The sequence below is a fragment of the Chlorocebus sabaeus genome, chromosome 3, assembly GCF_047675955.1.
Source record: "Chlorocebus sabaeus isolate Y175 chromosome 3, mChlSab1.0.hap1, whole genome shotgun sequence".
NCBI lineage: Eukaryota > Metazoa > Chordata > Mammalia > Primates > Cercopithecidae > Chlorocebus > Chlorocebus sabaeus.
Window position 1 is genome coordinate 11623120 of NC_132906.1, and position 24167 is coordinate 11647286.

Genomic DNA, 24167 nt, shown 5'->3' on the forward strand with positions numbered 1-24167 from the left:
TGTGTTTTATGAGGATCTATCTAGGATCAACTTCTTCACTTACTCAGCCTTCTTTGGCCATCTCATCATCTGTGTAAGTGACTCTTAAATCAGCAACCTGAGTTTTTTTCAAGACTCAGGTCCTACTTCAGATGCTAAACAGAAGTTTTATACTTTTATGTTCTGTGAATATAATCTTGAGATAAATTTGTAATATTTCCCAGATCTAGTCTTTCTTGACATGTAGAGCCTATATAAGTGTTAAATAAATCTGAATGACATTTCTTATACCTAAAAGCATGGTTTATATTTGATTGTTGTCTTGTCCTTATACCTTGTTGCAAAGTACAGATAATTCTGTCCTTTGATATCCATTATATAATTTTTATTCATACTTTCTTGACCATTCTTATTGCTGCAATCATCATTAGCTCTCACCAAGACTGTTGTGAATCTTTTTTATTGTTGGTAAATTTCCATAATTACAGTTATGATCATGGCATTCCTCTGTTCAAAAAATATTTAGGAGGTTTATACTTGTAAAAATAACTGCACATATTTTACAGCCTGGTGTTTGAGTCCCTCTAATATTTTAACCCAAATATACACTTAAAAATCTTGTTGAGCGCACTCTCCTTAACCTCATTTCATGTAGCTGAACAGCTTTTTTTCTTTTATGTGCCTTGTACTTTGCTGCCTTTAATTTTCTCCTTACTCTCCCATTTCCACACATCCAACCTAACCCTTCCTTCAAGTCAGCACTCAGACACAACCTTCTTTACAAAACTCGCTCTGATTCTTTTAGCTGGAGGAAGTCTTTGATTTCCTGTGGATTTTATCTGCAGTCCTCTGATACATACAAGACTATGCTTTGTGCTTTGCTATATGTACTTTATTTCTTGAGTTGAGGCTCTTTAAATGCACTATTGTATCTGGGAGGCCGCTGTTATGTACTTGAACAGAAAGTACATTTGCAAAAATTTAATAAAACTATGAATTTTAACATAGTAATTGCTTAGATATTTTAGAACTTGGAATTCAGTTCACGAAAAATTTACTCTGTACTTCTGTGTGCTGTACATCTTTCTAAGTTCTGGAAATACAAAGATGAGTAAGTCATGGTTGTAGCCCAAAGAAACTAACAATCTCTTAGGAGAACAGAAAATAGAGTTGTATCAATAATACAATGAGATACACAAAGTAATTGAACTATTTACATGGAATTAATGGTAGTTTTGAGGATACTTTGTACTTAAAAAAAGCTACTAAAAGTGAATTTACTTAAGCTGCAGACTAAAATTAATTTCATAGTCATTAGTGAATAAAAGCTTTGATTGGAACTTTATCTTGGGGGGGAACTTTGTAGTATTAGACACCATCTGTTTTTTTCCTATGTTTAACCAATTATATACAGTATTTGCTTTTTTGGGGGTACATTTTTTTCAGATAAAATTGTATTACCCTATTCTTTACTTCCCATTTCACTTTTGTAATACCGGTCAAAAGGATAATCATCTTTGCAGAAAAACATTTGAAGACTTCCTCAGTTCCCAGTAGCGCTTTTTATACTTAATTATTCACATGATTCTCTTGAAGTTCGTGTGTGTGTGTCATCATTCCTGCCAGTTTTCTCTTCTTCAGTTATTATTTGTGTTAGTGGAGTTGCCTATGATTTCCCAGTTATCTAACATCACTTTGATGACTTTTTGAAAACCTGCTACTTGTGTGATGATTCAAGGGTTGACACTGCAGTTAACTTGTATTGTATTGTTGCATCCTGAATGATTAGTCAGAGAGGGACAAAAACCTGTACTTGATTGGGATTTTAATGAATGACCTGTTCATTTATGAATACGCCTGTGATATGTGGATTTTTACTTACCCAGTTTGTAATTGGGTATTTTCATAATAAATAATTATATAACAGAGACTCTTCTCTGTGGGACTGAGGGCAGGGTGAGTTAACATTAACTTTATTTTGTTGAATACGAGGGTAGATAATTGTTTCTGTGAAAACTAGACTGCTTTTTCCCCTTCCCTCCCCACAGCTAATTTTTACCCCCCGCCCCAAGATGGAGTCTTGCTCTGTCACCCAGGCTGGAGTGCAGTGGCGCAATCTCAGCTCAGTGTAACCTCCGCCTCCCGGGTTCAAGCATTTCTCCTGCTTCAGCCTCCCAAGTAGCTGGTATTACAGGCACCCGCCACCACGCCTGGCTAATTTTTGTATTTTCAGTAGAGACAGGGCTTCACCATGTTGGCCAGGCTGGTCTCAAACTCCTGACCTCAGGTGATCCACTTGCCTTGGCCTCTCAAAATGGCTGAGGCATGAGCCACTGCGCCTGGCCTCTGTGTGTGTGTCTGTGTGTCTGTGTGTCTGTGTGTATTTTAAACTTTAGGTTCAGGGGTATATGTACAGGTTTGTTATATAGGTAAATTGTTGAGTCACAGGGGTTTGGTGTACAGATTATTTCATCATCCAGGTAATAAGCGTAGTACCCAAAAGGTAGTTTTTCCATCTTCACCCTCCTCCTACCCTCCACCCTCAAGAAGGCTTTGGTGTCTGTTGTTCTTTTCTTTGTGTTCATGTGTACTCAATGTTTAGCTCCCACTTACAAGTGAGAACAGCAGTAGTTGGTTTTCTGTTCCTTTATTCGCTAAAGATAATGGCCTCCAGCTCCATCCATGTTGCTGCAAAAAGCACATGTAGTATTCCATGGTGTATCTGTATCCCAGTTTCCTTATCCAGTCTACGGTTGATGGACATTTAGATTGATTCTATGTCTTTGCTGTTGTGAATAGGGCTGCAGTGAACATATACATACATACATGTACCTTCATGGTAGAAATGATTTATAGTCCTTTGGGTATATACCCAGTAACAGGATTGCTATGTCAAATGGTAGTCCTGTTTTCAGTTTTTTGAGAAATCACCAAACAGCTTTCCACAATGGCTAAACTAATTTACGTTCCCACCAGCAGTGTATTAGTGTTACCCTTTCTCCACAGTCTCACCAACATCTGTTATTTTTTGGCTTTCTATTAATAGCCATTCTGACTGATATGAGATGGTATCTCATGGTTTTGATTTGCATTTCCCTAATGATTAATGTTGTTGAACATTTTTTCATATGCTTGTTGGCTGTGTGTATATCTTCTTTTGAAAACTGTCTGTTTATGTCCTTTGCGTACTTTTTAATGGAGTTGTTTGGTTTTTGTTTGTTAATTTATTTAAGTTTCTTATAGATTCTGGCTATTAGACTTTTGTTGGATGCATAGTTTGCAAAAATTTTCTCCCATTCTGTTTGTTTACTCTGTTGATGGTTTGTTTCTTTTGCTGTACAGAAGCTCTTTAGTTTAGACTACTTCTCTAAAAGTAGATGTTTGGTATTTTGATAAACTGAAATTTAAATGAAATGAAAGAAGATATATAAAATAAGGATTTAAAGATAAGAGCAAGACGTTATGACCAAGATTTTTGGGGAAGATAAACAAACTAAATGATCATTCTGGATGAAGAAATTGTTACAATAGTAAGAAACACACCATACTGTATTTAACTGGTGGAGCATAAGGTGTAATCATGAAGGTCTTTGTAGGTCATATAGAAAAGTTTGAACTTTTCCCTATGCAGTAGTCTCTCCTATCTGTGGTTTAGCTTTTCCAGAGTAAGATATTTTAGGAACAAGGGAGACCACATTCATGTAACATTTATTATAGTACATTGTTGTACTTGCTCTCTTATTATTAGTTATTGTTTATTGCTGTGCCTAATTTATAAATTAAACTTTATCATAGGTATATATGTATAGAAAAACACATATATAGGATTTGGTGCTATCCGCAGTTTCAGGCATCCACTGTGGGTCTTGGAATGTATCCTTCACTGATAAGGGGAAACTCCTGTCTTTCAGAAAAACTTCTGGTCATCTGTGTGCCAGGTTTTGTGTTAGGCTTAGAGAGGTAAAGGTAATTCTTTTTTTCAAGGAACAAGTACCGATGGGTAAGACAAACATTTAAACCAGTCATTTTAATACTTTATACTAAATGCTGTGCTGGAGATAAGTACAGAATGCTAAGAGCACAGAGGTGGGTGCTGGATACAGATTACACACTGCTTTCTGTCTGATATATAAGCTGTCTTTAAGGGTAAGTAGGAGTTAGCTAGGAGAGTAGGGGTGGGTAGTTTAGGAGAGGGGAGTAGTATAAGTTAAGCAGGCACATGGGTAATAATCAGCCTGGTTTAAGTATAGAAGTCAAAGTAATTTGGTGTTTCTGAAATGGATTAGTAATTCTTACCTTCAGAGTTGTGCTTTTTAATTCTTTATTAAAAGACAAGATCTTGCTATGTCTGTCTTAGCCTCCTGAGTAGTTGGGACTACAGGTGTCTACCACCATGCCCAGCTAGAGTTGTGCATTTTAATATGAATAGTTTTTTTCAGTGATAGAACTAAAATGTGTAAATTGGACAGTTTTATCTTGCCCAGTAAATGAGAGACATACAAGATTGTGTTTAAACCTTAATTTTTGTATCTTACTTAAGTTAGGGCAGATTTATATTTACTAGTTTTTTTCTGTTTTAAAGGTATGTTTTTTTTCCTAACACATCTAACTGGTACTTATTAAGGTCCAGATGAATAGTGTAGCTTTGAAATGAACTTTAGTCACAACATCTCACTCTTGTGAGCAGTGAAGCAATTATCATAGATAAACTTGCTACTATTTACTCTCTACTTAAAATAGCAAATTTTATATCTGAGGTCGTTACTCTTTGCTTCCATTTGAATAATATCTGGAATAACTGTGTCTTTACAGGATGAATGCTATCAAGTAAGACAAGTGTTTGCCCAGAAACTTCACAAAGGCCTTTCCCGTTTACGGCTTCCACTTGAGTATATGGCAATCTGTGCCCTTTGTGCAAAAGATCCTGTAAAGGAGAGAAGAGCTCATGCTAGGCAATGTTTGGTGAAAAATATAAATGTAAGGCGGGAGTATTTGAAGCAGCATGCAGCTGTTAGTGGTAAGCATATAAGAAAATGAAAAGGATACTTTTTCAGCCTACTAGTTTCAGTTTTATAGAATACAACATGATATTACTGTTATTTATTATTTGTAATTGACACTCATTAAGATATTACCATTTTTCGATAACTGCTTTTCATTTAATATAAAGGTCATTTAAAAAATATAAATGCATGGTACTTAAATATCAACCTTTATCTCTTTATGTGAAGGACTAAATGGCCAAGGAAAATAAACAATGACATTAGAGGTACTTTTAACAGAATAGTAAAATTTGTACGTTTATATAGATTGTCTAAGCATTATCTTATTTTAGTTGAAAAAAAGTACAAGTCTTTGATCTTTGTTGTTTGTTCTCACCTGTAGCTGACATTAATATCAGGTGTTTGCGTGCCTACTTTTCTTCTGCTCACTTTACCCCATTGAAGTTAGTTGGTGTGCCTCTTGACTTCTATGATTTGTTTAACAATCAGCATTAAAATCCATCCCGTTATCTCAGTTAGAAATCAGAGGCATTATTCGTATCGTTTTTCCCTCCTCTCATCCGTGAGCAAATTCTGTTAATTCTTTCTCCAAATGTCTTGAACATTTATCTTCTACTCTCCTACCTTGCTATATTTTCACTTGGATTGTTGTATATATTGCCTCCCTGTAGTAATTGTTCCTGTGCCTCTGACCCACTGCCTGCTGTATCACATTGTTATCAAAATTATCCTTCTAAAACAGATTAGATCACATCAGTCCCTTACTTGAAATTTCTGTTGATTCTCTGTTGCTCGTGGGATAAAGTTGAAACACCTTATCATAGCCCTTTATAGTTTGCTCTCAGCCTGAGTTTCAAGCTTTCTTTCTGCTCCCTATTATGAACTCTGTGTTTCATTTACTTTCGATTACTTGAAATTTGTGTAACAGTCTTTTTTTCTCTGTTGTTAACTCTATCTGGAAATCGCCTCCCATTTCCAGACAAACAGTGAACAAAACCAAGGAACATGGTTGACACCTTTTGAATGCTTCAAAATAGAGTTTTGTAGCTACCACATCACTGTGACCCTCTTTCTTTTTCTTCCTTCCTTACGTTGGAAAGTGTGAGGGTTCTGCAGTCACAGCCCACCTCTGCCATTTACTGGTTGTATTTTGGCAGATTATTTAATCATTCGTGCCCTAGTTTCCTTATTTGCAAAATTGATATAATTATACTTATTGCTTATGGTTGTTATGAGAATTAAAAAATTACATGCAGTGCCTGGCATAATATATGGCCCAAAGAAGTGCTCAGTATGTTAGCCATTCTTCTTTTGGTGCACCTTTCACATTGAAGTGTAGCTTCCGTCTCTGATTATGCTTTAGTGTGAGCTCTTTACCTAGTCTTACTCATCTTTATATTTTTAGATCCTAATATAGGCCTGGAACATAGTAAACACTGAATAAATATTTGATAGAATTTAATTTAAATTTCACCAGATTTTGAACTGTTTTTTTTCTTTCCACATTGGCCTTGAAATGAATGATGTTACATACAAACTATTCTCTGTAGATTTAGCAATAGAAATAAAGGAAATTTGATGCTTTATTGACACATATACACGAGGTTAAAACATCTAATTTATATTTTTATTTGGAAAATAGGAAATATAAATAAATGGAAATTGTCCAGAATATGAGTCCCAGTCTGTGTGTACCCTTTATTAAACCAATTAGGTTTACCATTCTGACCTCTCTAACAGAATGTGCTTATCTCAGCCAACATACAAAAATAATTGAATTTAAACTAAATAGCTGTTGAAACTCTTAAGTCTGTTCCTTTATTCTGTTCTTCTGTTACAAGTAGTGTCAGCCTCTTGTTGTTCCATACTGACTCTGAAAAATACTAGATGTTACTCATTTTGCTCAGCAGCTTACAAGAGAGTGTTAAACATAGGGTCACTTCTAATAGGAAAAATAGATGTTTTGTCTCTCACTCTTGAATATAGTTTGTTTGGGTCACCTTTTCCTTACGTATTTTAAAACTGAAATATTTGTTTCTGTAGCCTCAGCCCATGGTTTATTTAGTAGGCCGTTTCAGTATTGAACATGGTAGATGAATGAATAGACTGTTTATCGTGTACCTCAACACAGGGTATTTCAATATATTTTTCTTCAAGTCATTGTGGTAAACTGTTGGGATGCAGAAAATATAGTATGAAAGAAAGAGTGTGTAAGATTTGGTTTTCTAACCTGGATATTTTTGTGTTTTTTTTTTTTTTGTTTTCTTTTTCTTTTTTCTTTTCTTTTCTTTTTTTTTTTTTTGTTTTCTTTTTCAGAAAAATTATTGTCTCTTCTACCAGAATATGTTGTTCCATATACAATTCACCTTTTGGCACATGACCCAGATTATGTCAAAGTACAGGATATTGAACAACTTAAAGATGTTAAAGAGTAAGACTTTTTCCATCCCATTTTCATATTTTCTGAAAGTTTTTTTTTTCTCCTTAATGCTGATAATTGGATCTCAAGTGTAATTAGTTTATTGATGTATTTCTTTTATTAGGCGTTTAAGGTTCTTTATTTGCTCTCTTGTCTTTCTTTTTTCATACCATCTCTTTATATTACATTTTTAATGTAGTTTCCCAAAACTTAATCATAATTATTACAGTTATGTTTCTTTACCAGTCTGGTGTTCCTTTTCTATTGAAGTAATTCATTAAAATTTCCATTCCATTTCTTATCTTTTCCTTCTTCCTTCTGAAACTGTGTAGATTTTCATGTGAGGTCAGTTAATAATCTCTCTTTTATTCATGTAGTAAGCACATTTTTCTTTGCAATAACTATCTTCCTCTGTAGAAAGAGAATGGTCTGATTTAACAATGGGCCAAATTCATAACTGGGGAACTACTTCCACTTATTACTTAATTGGTAATTCTCTAACTAGAGTTTAAAATATTTGTAATTCTTTCAAAGATTATTGCTTAAAGACTGAAAACACTGTACATGCCTAGATGGGGAATAGGAATATAATGATATTTAGAGAAGTCTTTTTAAGACCAGCATAATTCTTTAAATAAGCTCGAGACCCTAGTCCTCTTTCAGTTGGGATTTTTAATCAACTAATTTATGATGCCTTTAGTTTCCTGTTATGTTAAAATAATTCTTAATGTCTTAATGTATGGAAATATTTCATAGTTAAATAATTTGAGAAGCTTCAGGAGAATAAAATAAATTACTGATAAATTCTCATGGCAAAGGAAAAAATGCCCTTTTTTCCCACTGCAGTTTTCTTTTTTTAAAAAAATAAGAAATTAGGTTGGCTGGTCATGGTGGCTCATGCGTGTAAACAGGTCTCAGCACTTTGGGAGGCTGAGGTGGGTGGATCAGCTGAGGTCAGGAGTTCCAGAACAGCCTGGGCAACATGGCAAAACCCCATCTCTACTAAAAATACAACAAAGTTAGCCAGATGTGGTGGTGCGTGCCTGTAGTCCCAGCTACTTGGGAGGCTGAGGCAGGAGAACTGCTTGAACCTGGGCAGTGGAGGTTGGCAGTGAGCCAAGATCGCGCCACTGCACTCCAGCCTGGGCAACAGAATGAGACACCGTCTCTATTTAAAAAAAAAAAAAAAAAAAATTAGTTCTATCAAAATTAGTTCTATGTTAGAGTGATTAAAACTGTTGAAAACATCTAGCCACCTCTTTCTGAGAACACTGGGTTTTTAAAAATAAATAAAACATCCTTTGGAATTTACTAGACACTTACAGTTGTATTTCTAAGTTGCCTCAGTGTAGCCATGTGTGATCTCCGTTCTATCAGGGAGCCACTTCAGAAGAACTTATCCTGTACCTAAGTTCCTAAAGGTTATTTTTTTCTGTTGTAGTATAATACCTTGCTTCACATTTCTCTCTTCCTTTTCCCATTACTTTTCTCCTCTGTGTATCAACTATAACTTTGTTCCTTTCTCTCTGTATAATACATAGGCAAAACACTTTTCATTTTTTATTGAATGGAGTTTTATGTAATTAACTTTAAAACTGAGCTACTGAAGCTTTCTTTTAATTTTTCCCTTTTTAAGCAAAGACAATGCTTATAGTTGTCTATTGTGACTTGTTCTCTCTATTAATGAGTATTCTTAACTGTTTTTATATTTAATAAGGCAGTTATATTCTCTTGAAGAGTTCCCATCAGGACTGTAGTCAGTCTTGAGTATCTGAGGCCTCACTTGATCCATGGCCCCACTATTCCTTTGACCGTCTTTAACTCCCTGCCATAGCTGAGGGTTAAGATGACTTCATCCTTTCTGCCATTTATGTTTCCTCTTTAACCTGCCTCCTTGGAAATCTAGTGAGATTTTAAGAAGGGATCTTATAAGCTCATGTCTGCATTGTTGACCTGTTTATATGTTTTTGTGACATACTCTTTTTTCTTGCTGATTTGTAACTATTTCTTTCTTTTTTCTTCCTGGAGTTATATAATCTAGGTTTGTTATATTTATATTTAGAATTATTGTATCTATATTTAACAAAGGATTATTTTCTTCTATATTTCTTTTTTCCTTTTTTTTTTTTTTTTTTTAGATGTCTTTGGTTTGTTCTGGAAATATTAATGGCTAAAAATGAAAATAACAGTCATGCATTTATCAGAAAGATGGTAGAAAATATTAAACAAACAAAAGATGCCCAAGGACCAGATGATGCAAAAATGAATGAAGTATGTAATTCTTTGTAAATAATTATGGTTCCATATTGATTTAAAAATTTAGGTGTAAGGTATGAAACTTTTGTAGTATTTATAGACAGCATCAAATAATTTTTTCTATTAGTAATTAGAATTACTGACATGCAATTAGCAGTAATTTTATTACAAGTAAATGAGCAAAACCAGTAGTGTAAACTAAAATGCTTACACAGACTATTGCTTTCATTAGTTTACTGTTCAGACTGGATTCATGTTCTGATATTATTGCTAGTTTACAGAGTCTAGATTGCCAGCTTAAGTATCTGTTTTTTAAAAATATACTATTGCAGAAACTGTATACCGTGTGTGATGTTGCCATGAATATCATCATGTCAAAGAGTACTACATACAGTTTGGAATCTCCTAAAGACCCAGTACTACCAGCTCGTTTCTTCACTCAACCTGACAAGGTAGTTGCTTTACAATTTGTGTAAGTTGAAATAAAATGTATTCTGAGCACTGGGTTGTAGGAAGATAGGAAGCATCATGGAAAGATTGCTATGAGTCTTAAGAATGTGATTTAAGATCAGAACCAGAATATGAGTCAAACTGGAGGACACACGTAAGGTTCAGATATTAGGATGATCTGGTGTTTATGTTCAGTTTTAAGACAGTCTTAGAGCACAGGCAGAAATGTGATCAAAGCATGTGAATTTGTGAATTAATGGCCATTGTTCAAAATGGGAAGGAGAGTGCTGATAGAGATACAGTCTGAAGTTAAAGCCCTTTATTGGGATTTATTGGTATGAGGAAACAAACAGAGAACGGACACTGGAACATGCCTAAGACCCTGGGAATACTACAAGAGTGTTACCAAACCACTCTCCAAAAAACTTGAGTGTGATATGAGATGTAAAAAGTATTTCCCACAATCCCTCTTACTCCCTCATAATTTATTTAATTCCTCATAATTTAGCTGAACATATTGAGTAACAGAGTATGGAAATGACCACTATCCTCTTTTTGCTTTTAAAGCAAAGTGCCAGTTAAGACCTTACCAGGGTATAGAGATTTGAAACAGCCCTATAGGAGTGCTTAGTAGCTAAAAGGGCTGTCACTTTGAGGTGAGCAGAGTAATAGATGTATATGTGATCTTTCTCCTGAAGGGTGTTATTAAAGAAGCATGTGTTTTCTGATGCACTCTTGAGAGCTCTAACATGTTAGAGCTCAAATATGTTTTGTTAATATTAGAGTTGGCATGAGGTTGGTTTAAGCTTATGACAGTAGTTAAAATTAGTGACTGAAATTTTGTGTTTCATATGATAATTTAGTTTAAATTATAAAACTGCTGTTTGCTTTGTTGGCTTTTGAACCACCTCGTAGATAGTGTTTTAATATTCACTGACAACTTCTTTTTCTCTTGGTTGTAGAATTTCAGTAACACCAAAAATTATCTGCCTCCTGAAATGAAATCATTTTTCACTCCTGGAAAAGTATGTTTTGAGAATCATTTTAATTTTTATGTGGCAGCTTATTTTAGTGTGATTATTGGCAAAATTGTGTTATATTGTATTGCTTCAAAAATTTGTATTTTCAAGCTAGAAAAATATAAGTATTAACTGTCTCCCATTTACTAGTAAGAAATAATTATATTTACTAAATATATGCAAGCTGAAATACACACTTACTTTTTAGCTTGTAATTAAGTCCCAGGAGACCTGATTCTTAGACTTCTTAGATTAATATCAAGATAAAAAATCTTTAAAAAAGCATATTCTTATGTCTTTCCATGGCAAGGGTCTAATTATCTATTTTCATTGTTGATTATTCATTTCATTTGTTCTCACTTTTTATGTTAGCCATTTTCTCCACATAACTAAGAAATTCAACTGTTATGCTGTCTGTATAGTTTTTAATTTGTTCAAGTAATATTAGTTTATACTTATTTTGCTTAAGGATAGACACATTTTTCATGATTTGTAAGTAAATACCTTGACAGAGATGTTATTTATGGTTCTTTACATGTAACTTTCTTTTGGCTTTAATCAAATAAAAAGATGTGCATTTCTCATTTCAGCCTAAAACAACCAATGTTCTAGGAGCTGTTAACAAGCCGCTTTCATCAGCAGGCAAACAATCTCAGACCAAATCATCACGAATGGAAACTGTAAGCAATGCAAGCAGCAGCTCAAATCCAAGCTCTCCTGGAAGAATAAAGGGGAGGTAAGTGCAGAAGAAATGCCACAATTTACATTTAAGGATTCCAGCAAGGCTATGAGATCTGAAATAATATAATCCAAAATGTTTCATGTCAGTAAATGGAAAGTAATGTATTACTTACTTTTTCCATTTAACATTGGTAGTCACAAGTTCATACTTACTTGCTTTCTCATTTTGGATGGGTGCTCCATCTTAACCTTTCATTGTTTAGTTTGTTGGGGGTAATCTGTGTTAGTACACATAAACTAGTTTCCAACCTCAGTGTGTAGCAATTCTAAAACTGTTACATTATGGTGTATCATACAATGGGATACATAGTCATTAAACATGATGAGGTCTGAGTTAGTATGGAAGAGTTTCCACAATACATTATTGAGTGAAAAAGGCAAGGTATATAAAACAGCATTATGGAATCTTTAAGTATTGAAAGCAGATTTATGTTCACATTTATTTTTATATGCATAGAAAGTTTTTTTTGAAGAATATACAAAATCTTAACAGTGTTTATGTTAGTATAGAAGGGAGGCTATTTTATACTTTTTGGTATCATTTGAATATCTTTGTTTAGTACCATGTACATGTATAAACTTTTTTGTTTGTTTTAAAAGTGTGTTTTTGCTTTTTGGGTTTTTAAAATTCAACTTGTATTTTAAATACGTTGGGTACATGTGCAGGTTTGTTACATGGGTATATTGCATCCAGGTAGGGAGTATAGTACCCAATAGGTAGTTTTTCAGCCCATATCCTCCTTTCTCCAGTTCCCCCAGTAGTCTGCATCATCTGTTGTTCCATGTGTATGCCCATGTGTGCTCGATGTTCCCTCCCATTTATAAGCGAGAACATGTAGTATTTGGTTTGCTGTTCCTGTGTTAATTTGCTCAGGACTATGGCCTTCTTGCTGTGAAGTACATGATTTCATCCTTTTTTATGGCTGTGTAGTATTCCATAGTATATATGAACTTCATTTTCTTTATCCAGTTCATTATTGATGGGCATCTAGGTTGATTCCATATCTTTGATATTGTGAATAGTGCTGCATTAAACAGATAAGTGCATGTTCCTTTCTGTTGTAACGATCTATTTGCGTTTGGGTATACAACCAGTAATAGGATTGCTAGATCAAATGGTAGTTCTGTTTTAGGTTCTTTGAGAAAGCTCCAAACTGTTTTCCACAGTGGCTAAACTAATTCACATTCCCACCAACAACCTATAAGTGTTCTATTTTCTCTTCTGCCTCACCAGCATCTGTTGGTTTTTAACTTTTTAGTAATAGCCATTCTGACTGATGTGAGATGGTATCTCATTGTAGTTTTGATTTGCATTTCCCTGATGATTAGTGATGATGAGCATTTTTTTATGGTTGGCCATTTGTCTTCTTTTGAGAAGTATCTGTTCATGTCCTTTGCTCATTAAAAAATGTCTTAAAAATGATTCTTGGCCGGGTGCGGTGGCTCAAGCCTGTAATCCCAGCACTTTGGGAGGCCAAGACGGGCGGATCACGAGGTCAGGAGATCGAGACCATCCTGGCTAACCCAGTGAAACCCCGTCTCTACTAAAAAATACAGAAAACTAGACGGGCGAGGTGGCAGGCACTTGTAGTCCCATCTACTCAGGAGGCTGAGGCAGGAGAATGGCGTAAACCCGGGAGGCGGAGCTTGCAATGAGCTGAGATCCGGCCACTGCACTCCAGCCTGGGTGACAGAGCGAGACTCTGTCTCCAAAAAAAAAAAAAAAAGATTCTTGTTTTGAGAAAAATAAAAGGAAAATTAATTCATCCTTTCACTGGTTTTAGCATAAGTGCTTAGGGCACCATTCGTTAGCACAGAGCACTGTATAGGGCTAAACTGCCACTATTTATTGATTTTTGCCAAGTTATTATTAAAAGACTATACTGTATTTTTCATTGTTGATAACCAATCAGTAAAGAAGGTAGGTGACATTCTAAAAATCTTACCACCACATTTCTTACAGTGAATAAATTGTTGAATGATATGTAGTATGATAGAAATGAAAGAAATTGCATTTATAGCTTTTGTTTGTTCTAGATTCCTGTATTGATGCATGTTAGTGGCTAATACCTAAGTGACCGTTTAGTTATATCAGTTGGACATTTTCTACCAAGTGGCCTCATATTTAACATGACCAGAAACATTTCCATCAACTCATTTTCTAAATTACTGGTTTTTCTCCTTGAATTCCTCGTTATAATCAAAGATGATCTAATTCACTTAGTCATCTAGGCAAAAAGCCTCAAAATTGTGTTTGACTCTTCCCACCTCTATATTTGTTCAGTTGCTAAGTTTTACTAACTTTTTTCTAAGCAATGTTTTGTACTTCTCTTTTTACTGTCATCATTTAGTTCATTTTCTTTCTTTAATTATTGTTGTATTTGACTAGTTTACTTCCTTATTCCTCTCAACTGTGTATGTTGTATCACTGCTAGATAATCCTTTAAAAATACTACTGTTGTGATGTTATTTCATTGCTCAGATATCTTAATTGACTTCCCTTGTTTACTTTCAAGATAAGTATAATTTCACCCTCTCCTTATCATCCATTTGTTAGTCAACACAAAAGTGTCGTAATTTATTTTTTTCAATATAGTTTTCTTTAAACTTTCTTTCAACTTGTGACCAATCTGTTTTGTTATTTTTTTTCTTCCAAATTCCATCTGTTTAGTGGGACTGTTTCCAGGGGAATGAAGTAGGTATATTTGAGAAACCTGTTTGGTTGGAGAGTAGGAATGAGGGAAAAATGATGAGAGGAAGTTAAGAGGTAGCCTGATTATGTTTGGACTTTGTGAACCACGGTAAGGAATCTGGATTTGATTTTAAGTGCAACTGAAAGGGTTGCCAGGGAGTCTAGCAATCTAATTTGTGTGTTTTTTTTTTTTTTTTTAATTGCCTTGATGATTTGTGCAGAATGTACTATAGAGGAGCTAGAATTGAGGTAGAAAAACCAGTCAGGAGTCAGCGAATCATAATCTATGGCAGGGATGAAGAGGGAAGAAGATGGTAAATAGTCAAATTTCAGATTTTTTTTTTTTTAAAGAGTAGTCAAGTGCAGTAGTGAGAAGGGAGGAGTGAGTTAAAACAAGGAGTTTGATGTGTAACTAACTATGAACAATCAGTTGAGAATAACTCACTACCTTTAGACCACTCTAAGATTTATTTAGATGTTAGATGCAGATGATCTTTCTGATGGATTGGATGTGAACAGCTAGGGAAAGGGAGGATTTAAGGGTGTATCCTGGGCTTTTTACCTGTATAACTGGAAAGATGGTGGTACCATTTACTGAGATACAGAAGCCTTGAGGAAGAACAGGCTCTGTTTGTATGTGTGTGTTTTGGGGAAGTGGGAATAAGAAGAGTGTTCAAATGACTGTTTAGGTTACATTAAAGATCAGGTGCCTATTAGAGTTTCAAGTGAAGTGTTGAGTAGACAATTGGATATGTGAGTTTAGAACTCAGTGCAGCTGGACCAGAGATTGAGATTTAGGGTTCAACAACGTATAAATAGTTTTAAAAACTAGATAAAGATGAGACCACCCAGGACAGAAGCCTGGACCTTTATATGAATGCCTACTCTATGCTTGGCGCTGATTTAAGTGCTTGGCATACATTGGTAAGTAAAATTGATTGACAAAAGATTCATGCTTATATTCTAGCAGAGGAAGGTAGTCAGTAAGTAATAAATGTAATAATTATGGTGTGTTAGAGGGTGTTAAATGCTACAGAGAGAAGAAAAAATAGAATAGGGTAAGGAACCGGGGCAGGTTGCAGTGTGTAGACCAAGCTAACCTGCCAACAAGAAAAGTTTTAATTGGTTCTATGATCTGACCCCAAAATAGAATTTAGGTTTTAAAAAGAAAAAACTAGATTTAAATTTTTGATTTTTAAAATTTCTTCACTATATTGAATTAAATGAGCTTCATTGCTTGTTGAGTTAGTATCAAATATGGTAGAATAAAACTGGTTCATTTTTGAAAAAAATGAAATTTTTTCCCATAAATCTGTAAAGCTATACTAGGAACAGAAAAAGCTTTTAAGGTTATTTGATTGTAATAACAGTTACAAATATCTGTATTAAAAGGCTTGATAGTTCTGAAATGGATCACAGTGAAAATGAAGATTACACAATGTCTTCACCTTTGCCGGGGAAAAAAAGTGACAAACGAGACGACTCTGATCTTGTAAGGGTGAGATATTTGCATTGATTTTATTATAATATTAATAATAATTTTACTTAGTAAATAGTAATGTTTACACTGAAACCAGTTAACATGACTATCAAATTTACATTTTCATTTTATTTTAGTGGCTTTAATCACAAACCTGAGTTTATAATTATCCTCTATGTAATTTAAGTATGTAGAATCTGTGCTCCTTATGAATGTGATGAGTAATCTCAATTGTTCAGATTTTTGGTATTAGACTTGCCAGTTGCATACTCAACTGCTTGGTTTTTGTATTGTTTTGTTTTCCTCATTTGCTTGGGGTTTTGGTGGTGGTGGTGGTGGTGTTAACATAGGATATTTAGACTTAGCCTTAGAGAAGGGGAATGGAATGAGGATCCTTAAAGGTTCTTTCGTTTAATTTATTTCTTGAGCCTTTTACTAATTGAGCTGCTATTAAAGGTAGAAAATGCTATAGTTTTCAAGTTGTTGTTCAGTTTTTAAATCTTAATAGAAATAATAAAATGATAACTTGTATGATAGTTGTGTTATTTTAAGACAAATTTGCTGAAGTTTTAGTATAGACACAAAATACAGTTATGTCTTCTAACACAACTCTAGACTTAACTGGGTTCGTTTTGACTTTACAGTTCAGCTTCAGATCATTTTTTAATAACTGATTAGGCTATCAGAATCAATTTTCTTATCTGTATGTAAATTATGGATACTTAGCTGGTAAACTTTATCAGAGTAAGTGACTTAGCCCAAATGAATTGTTGCTGCTGTTTCATTGTTACGACTTTTGATTATGGTTATCATAATAATAAAAGTTAAAATGTTTGAATCTACTTGATTAATAGAGGTGAGAGGTTATCCGAAAAATAATTACTTTTGCTTTCTCTAAAATATTACTGTCCATCTTGTCTTCTACTGGTCCAACATTACACATGCCAAGAAGTTTATTTTCATGTTTCTCCAGTAACTTATTTTGGCAGAGTGTTTTTCTATTTAGAAAGAATTATTATTATTATTATTATTTTTTTTTTTTTTGAGATGCAGTCTCACTTTGTCGCCCAGGCTGGAGTGCAGTGGCACGATCTGGGCTCACTGCAACCTCCGCCTCCCGGGTTCAGGTGATTCTCTTTCCTCAGCCTCCTGGGTAGCTGGGACCACAGTTGTGTGCCAGCATGCATGGCCAATTTTTGTATTTTTAAAGGCAGGCTTTCACCATGTTGGCCAGGCTGGTCGCAAACACCTGACGTCAGGTGATCCACCCGCCTTGGCCTCCCAAAGTGCTGGGATTACAGGCTTGAGCCACACCACCCAGCCGAGAAAGAATTATCTAAAATTTTACTGAATTCTCACTATATTTACTATAAGTTATGATGTTTATTGGCGCTTTAAAAATTTCACATGAGCAAAATTAAGAATTGATCATTTAGTTTGAAAAGAGTCTTGTTATCTGGATTTACAGAAGAAAATCCTTGAATTGGACAAGGTATTATGTCTTCTTAGTTCTCACTTAGTGCAGAAATTCCTTTATTAGTGATGAGAGCTGGTCACCATGTTGAGAATGCTTTAAGCAGGGAGCTCATGATGTATTTCATTTGTTGGAAAAGTCAACTAGGCCACTCATACCCACACCTATAGTGTACTACACTTATACCCTTAGGGTTCCCATCCCCTAAAAGTTGGGAAACATGATTTTTATTAATTCTTAATATTCTGTTACCCTATAAATTTCACGTATACTTTTACCTTTTGGGATAGTACAGAGAAGAGTCTACCCTATTTTTCATAGAACAGTTTTGAATTTTTGAGCTCTTGAGATCTATTAGTGTGATTGCAATGGAGGCCTTTTGCTATTTGTTGTGGCATGGATAATGTGTAACGTTAGGTCCAGTTTTAGAGGTGCTAGGAGAATCTTATTAATAAGCTAGTTTTGACTGAAGTGCCCTCAGATGAGCATTATGAGACACAAATTGAATTTAAAGACCAGTGGATTATAATCAAAGAGCATGGTCTCATTTGCTTGTTACCAGCTTCACATTGAAATGTTATGGCAAAGGAATTATTTTCCATATACGTTTGTATTTAAATATTTAGCTTTATAAATAACGTATTTTCCCTATCTTTTGCTTCTAACCTCAATTTTGTACTCCCTCTGTTCTCAAAACAGTGCAATGCAAAATGAAAAAGAAATGAGAAGTAGTGGTGCTTTAGGAAACTAGATTAGTATTCTCAAGAAAGTAGACATTGGGTATTCTTTTTACCACCAACCTTTTCCAAAGCATAAAGGAAATCATCTTCCTTTTTAGATCTTTGGACATCAAAAAGAATTGTAGCAATTAAAATAAGAAGTAACATTTTAAATTTAGTTCTGATTTAACATTTCTTTTACCTTCTCTTTGAGTAACAGTTAATTTTTAATTTGTGCACAAAACTCTAAATAAAAAAAACAAACTAAATCCAGTCATGTATAGATCTTCCCGTCTCCTTAGAATATAAGGATAGCTTAATGTTACCAAATCTTTTAATATAATAATATATTAAATAAACCAAAGGGAAAACCAAAAACAAATAATTTCAGATCATGCCTAGAGAACATAAATAAAACTTAAAATCCGTTCTTGACAAATACGAACTTTTAGTAAACTAGTACCAGAAGGATACATCTTTAATGTACTAAAAGTTTTGTCTATTTTAAATCAGTAGTCAGTGACATTCTTCCTAAAGGCAAAATACTTGAAGCATTCTTTTTAAAAATCAGAAACAAAACAACCTGCTGTCACCACTGTTTTTTAGAATTGCTCTAGAATGTTTGACGAATTCTTAGTTTTGTAATCTTAGAAAAATAAAACAAGCAATTGAAAATCTATCCTTGGCCGGGCGCGGTGGCTCACGCCTGTAATCCCAGCACTTTGGGAGGCCGAGGCGGGCGGATCACAAGGTCAGGAGATCGAGACCATGGTGAAACCCCGTCTCTACTAAAAATAGAAAAAATTAGCCGGGCGCAGTGGCGGGCGCCTGTAGTCCCAGCTACTCGGGAGGCTGAGGCAGGAGAATGGCGTGAACCTGGGAGGCGGAGCTTGCAGTGAGCCGAGATTGCGCCACAGCACTCCAGCCTGGGCGACAGAGCGAGACTCCGTCTCAAAAAAAAAAAAAAAAAAATCTATCCTTACCTGTGTATATATTTTTGCTTGTAACCAACATTACTCTGATAATTTTGCTTTGTATCAGATGTACATTTAGGGGAAGAGGGATTATTTTCTTTATCACAAGAACCACTGCAACAACAAACTTTGATTGATTGACAGATTCATAGATTTAAATATAACCTTAAAAAGAAATAGGGAGTACCTACATGTAGAAAATCTCAAAACTGAGATAGGGAGGACCTATATGTAGAAAATCTCAAAACTGGAAGACTTGAAGAGAGAGAAGATAGGCCATGTTCCTGTATAGGAAATAGGAGTAAAAAAGGATGACAGTTTTTTCCAAGTGAATATATAATTGTAAAATTCCAGCATGATTTTGTTTCAAGTCTATGTGGAGGAATAAATAGATATAAAAGGAGGAGAAATATAGGTAGGTTCAGCCCTACCAGACACATAATTATACTTAGTAAAATACTGTGCTTCTGTTATGATAGCCCGTAAATATTCTTCTTGTTCAAAACATACAAAATAAAGGAAGTACTACAAATCATTGATTCTGAAATGGTTGAATGTGTCTTTGGGAGTAGAGAATCCAGTTTAGAATCTCACCTCACATTCTATTCTAAAACAATATTCAATAGTGTCTTAGTCAGCTCAGGCTGCCATTATAAAATACCACAGACTGGGTAGCTTAAACAACAGAAATGTATTTTCTTACAGTTCTGGAGGCTGGAAGTACAAGATCAAGGTGCCAGCAGATTTGGTTCCTGATGAGGGCTGTCTTCCTGGGTTACAGATGCCACCTTCTCCTGTGTCCTCACATGAGAGGTGTGGGGCGGGGGGAAGAAGAAAGGCACCCAATCTCACTCACTGGTATTTCTTCTTCTAAGGACACTAATCTCATCTTGCGCGTCACACCTCATGACCTTATCTCAACCAGATACCTCCCAAAGGCCCTGTCTCCAAATAGGGTCACATTAGGATTAGAGCTTCAACATACAACTTTTTTTTTTTTGTTATGGGGGTCACAGTTCATCCAAAGCAAGTAAGAAATAACACTTAAAGGCCAGGTGCAGTGACGCCTGTAATGCCAGCACTTTGGGAGGCTGAGGCAGGTGGATCACTTCAGGTTAAGAGTTTGAGACCAGCCTGGCCAGCACGGTGAAACGCCATCTCTGCTAAAAATACAAAAATTAGCTGCGCATGGTGGCACATGCCCTCTAGTCCCAGCTACTCAGGAGGCTGAGGCAGGAGAATCACTTGATCTTGGGAGGCAGAGGTTGCAGTGAGCCGAAATTGCCCCACTGCACTCCAGCCTGGGTGACAGAGCGAGTCTCCGTCTCAAAAAAAAAAAAAGAAAAAAGAAAAGCCGGGCATGGAGGTGGATACCTGTAGTCCCAGCTACTTGGGAGGAGGCTGAGACAGGAGAATGGCGTGAACCTGGAAGGTGGAGCTTGCAGTGAGCAAAGATCACACCATCGCACTCCAACCTGGGCAACAGAGCGAGACTTCGTCTCAAAAATAAAATAATAATAATAATGAAGAAATAACACTTAAAAGTAAGCATAGAGGCATACACAAAAGCATAGAAGAATATAGAGAAAACCCACTAACACTCCAGTAATCAAAGTTGGCAAAGGACACAATACCAAGGATGTAATTATGCAGTTCACACACAGGAAACTCAATTTAAAGTTAGAAAAAGTTACAGATAATTTGATAGTTTTTATTGTTTTCTTTTCAGTGATGTTTGAAAATATAAATTGCTGCAGATTTTTGGAAATCAACTTTGTATTGTAAGTGTTCATACATACAAATTATTGTTGGGTCTTTGGAGAATTTCTTCAGCCTTCACGCTGGTTCACATATAGATTCTCTGAATATAGACTAGGATTTTATTTTAAATGTGAAAGCCATTGGTTTTTTGTTGTTTCTGTTGTTAGTTAAACCTAGAAAGAAGCAGTATCTGTAATTCAGAAGTGTTTCCAAAATTTATAATAAATGATGAATATGTTTACCTTTTATATCTTGCAACCTCCATTTGTAAAATAATACTTCTTTTATGATGATGTAAGCATGTCATATAGTTAATATTTTATGTCTTACGCACTGTGTGGTAAAATTAGAATTACTTAAATTGACTATCAAAACAGATACTTTAGTATAGTTGTCATTTAGGACCAAGCACTGAATTTATAATGCTCTTTTTAATGAGATAGCTCTTCACTAAAATTTATAATATAATAAGATACTGATCTTGAGAGGTTTCCTTTGAAGACACTCCAACTTAAAAGTAAGAGTGAAAATGTACCCTTTTACCTCAGGTAAGTTTTTCAAATTAAAAACTATAATAAAAGCAAATAAATACAGTTCTGGTGTATTTAAGAGCTGTATATTTTAGGTGAATGTTTGGGACAACAGTAGATAACATTTTTTTGTTTCTTTCCTCAAAATATGTATACTCACAATCTCATAACCATAAATTGTGATTTTTTTTTTCCTGTAGTCTGAATTGGAGAAGCCTAGAGGCAGGAAAAAAACACCCGTCACAGAACAGGAGGAGAAATTAGGTATGGATGACTTGACTAAGTTGGTACAGGAACAGAAACCTAAAGGCAGTCAGCGAGGTCGGAAAAGAGGCCATACGGCTTCAGAATCTGATGAACAGCAGTGGCCTGAGGAAAAGAGGCTCAAAGAAGATATATTAGAAAATGAAGATGAACAGAATAGTCCACCAAAAAAGGGTAAGAGAGGCCGACCCCCAAAACCTCTTGGTGGAAGTACACCAAAAGAAGAGCCAACATTGAAAACTTCTAAAAAAGGAAGCAAAAAAAAATCTGGACCTCCAGCACCAGAGGAGGAGGAAGAAGAAGAAAGACAAAGTGGAAATACAGAACAGAAGTCCAAAAGCAAACAGCACCGAGTGTCAAGGAGAGCACAGCAGAGGTAAGCATGTGTAACTCTAAACTGCATCTATTTCGTTACTATATTATAAATCATAATTTGATGCTATCCACATTTGGGTCTTCCCAAAGCAGAGCAGAATCTCCTGAATCTAGTGCAATTGAATCCACACAATCCACACCACAGAAAGGACGAGGAAGACCATCAAAAACGCCATCACCATCACAACCAAAAAAAAATGTGTAAGTTGTGAATATTAAATTTCAAACCAATTTCAAATTATTTTGAAAAAGTTCCTAAATTTGTAAACATACATATTGCTATATTTAAATTCCATATATTTAGCCCCATTACACTAGGTAAGATAAAATTTTTATAAACTTACCTTAGTGACTGATATCTCAATAAACTATCTTGTACATTTTTACAGATGTAGGCAAATCTTTATAAGTGGATACCAAATAGCATATTATTTCCTATACAGACTTTATGATATCTAAGGAAATGATAAGATATTTTTAAATAATCACCACACATTGACCAGGTTGCCTCGTCATTCCACACAACCATTTTTTTAATGTTTCTCATTAGCACCTTTTCTTTTAAATGAAAGAAAACAGGTCTATGCTTCTGTTTTTATTCTTTGAACTTGTAGTAGGAAGGTAACAGGTATTGTTTTTTAAAAATTATATCCATACAAATTATCACATGTTGGTCTCAAGTGTTTGATATCTTGGTTTTGTTTGTTTTCTAATCCAGTTCGTGTATCTACATCAACATGTATATAGTTTTAGATGTTCACACAAACACATTTATAAGAGAGGTATAGTAACAATGTGTACCCCAAATTTTACTGTCTTAAGAATATCAGTGCTATAATTTGTAGATTTGACAGTATTTTTTCTCCTCAGTTATGTGAGTGGAAATAAAGTAGCATGTCTTCTATTAGTCAGAAATTTAGCACACTTTTTCTGAGAGCAATCCCACCCATACATAATTACATCAGTGGCTTGACTTTTCAGAGTTGCCAACATACTGTCATTAAATACTCAATTATCTTAGAGATTTTCCTATTCCTGTGTATTCCACAGGAAGAGGAAAAGTTGCCTGGGTGTCTAGCCAGTACTTCATGCCATCTTCCATGTAATTTTTCTATCAGGTTAAAAGTAAAGGTAAGTACATTTTTTGTGGCAGCTTTATAAATGTGTTTGGATTCAACCAAAGGAAATCAGTATTTCTAAACAAAGGATTCTTAAGGAATCCTTTATTTAATAAAATTCACGTGAATGATGTAACAAGGAAATAACAAACCTCATAATTTTAGTTTGTTTATATTTGGACATCATGAAATTCAGGGTTTAAATGATTATTGTGCTCTCCTAAAATTACACAAGTCCTGTGAATGTTCTAAACCAAATAAGTATTTCTTTAAAAAAAAAAATTGATACAGGAAAAGATTCTGTAGTCTGTCTTGGAAGCCTATCTTCCTTTCACTGGGAAGCTCTTTCTAGAGCTAGATATAACATAATAACGTATGTTAGGATTTGTTTCTTTTTCTTGTTCTGACATCAATGAAATTGAAAAAGATTGTCATTATGTTTCATGTAATTTCTATAGCTTCATTAATCCCAAAAAACCAAACCAAGTAGAAAAATTGTTTGGTTTGAGCATGAGTTAAAAAGTGCACATTTTGGATTGCTTATGGAAGTGTAAGTTATGTTCCTAATTTTAAAAAGTAAGTATTTATCAAGAGGGATCCATTTGATTAGATGGTTCTATTACATATTTTTTGATGCCTCCTGTGTTTCAGAGAGTACTAGGTGCTAGGGACACAAAACAGACATGATTCTTGTTTTCATGGGTTCGTGGTTCTTGTCTTCTACCATCTAATGGAGTGAGGAAGCTTTTTCTTTAAAAGTAACAATGAGTTGATACCTTGAGAGTAGTAGGGGCTAGACAGGCAGAGAACAGGTGGCAAGAACACTGTATTTGAAGTTTCTGAAGTGAGAAAAATCTTGTCAAAATCAGAAAGCTAAAGGAAGGCAAGGGTTTGCTGAATTGTAGTTGTGGGG

The 24167-nt window shown here is 34.8% G+C and overlaps 1 protein-coding gene across 7 annotated transcripts in view; it reads left to right on the forward strand.

The window, feature by feature from the left end:
* PDS5B (PDS5 cohesin associated factor B) overlaps positions 1-24167 on the forward strand; it is a 180887-nt gene that overhangs the window by 153390 nt on the left and 3330 nt on the right. For 3 of the 7 annotated variants that reach the window (XM_007960102.3, XM_007960095.3, XM_007960094.3), the window contains exons 25-33: positions 4792-4996; positions 7299-7413; positions 9540-9672; positions 9990-10109; positions 11070-11132; positions 11717-11862; positions 15952-16057; positions 21698-22137; positions 22227-22337. In XM_007960102.3, coding sequence (XP_007958293.1) covers positions 4792-4996; positions 7299-7413; positions 9540-9672; positions 9990-10109; positions 11070-11132; positions 11717-11862; positions 15952-16057; positions 21698-22137; positions 22227-22337 — 1439 coding nt within the window. The remainder of the gene's footprint in view (positions 1-4791; positions 4997-7298; positions 7414-9539; positions 9673-9989; positions 10110-11069; positions 11133-11716; positions 11863-15951; positions 16058-21697; positions 22138-22226; positions 22338-24167) is intronic. The other 4 variants (XM_007960096.3, XM_007960097.3, XM_007960098.3 and 1 more) reach the window with 4 other exon arrangements.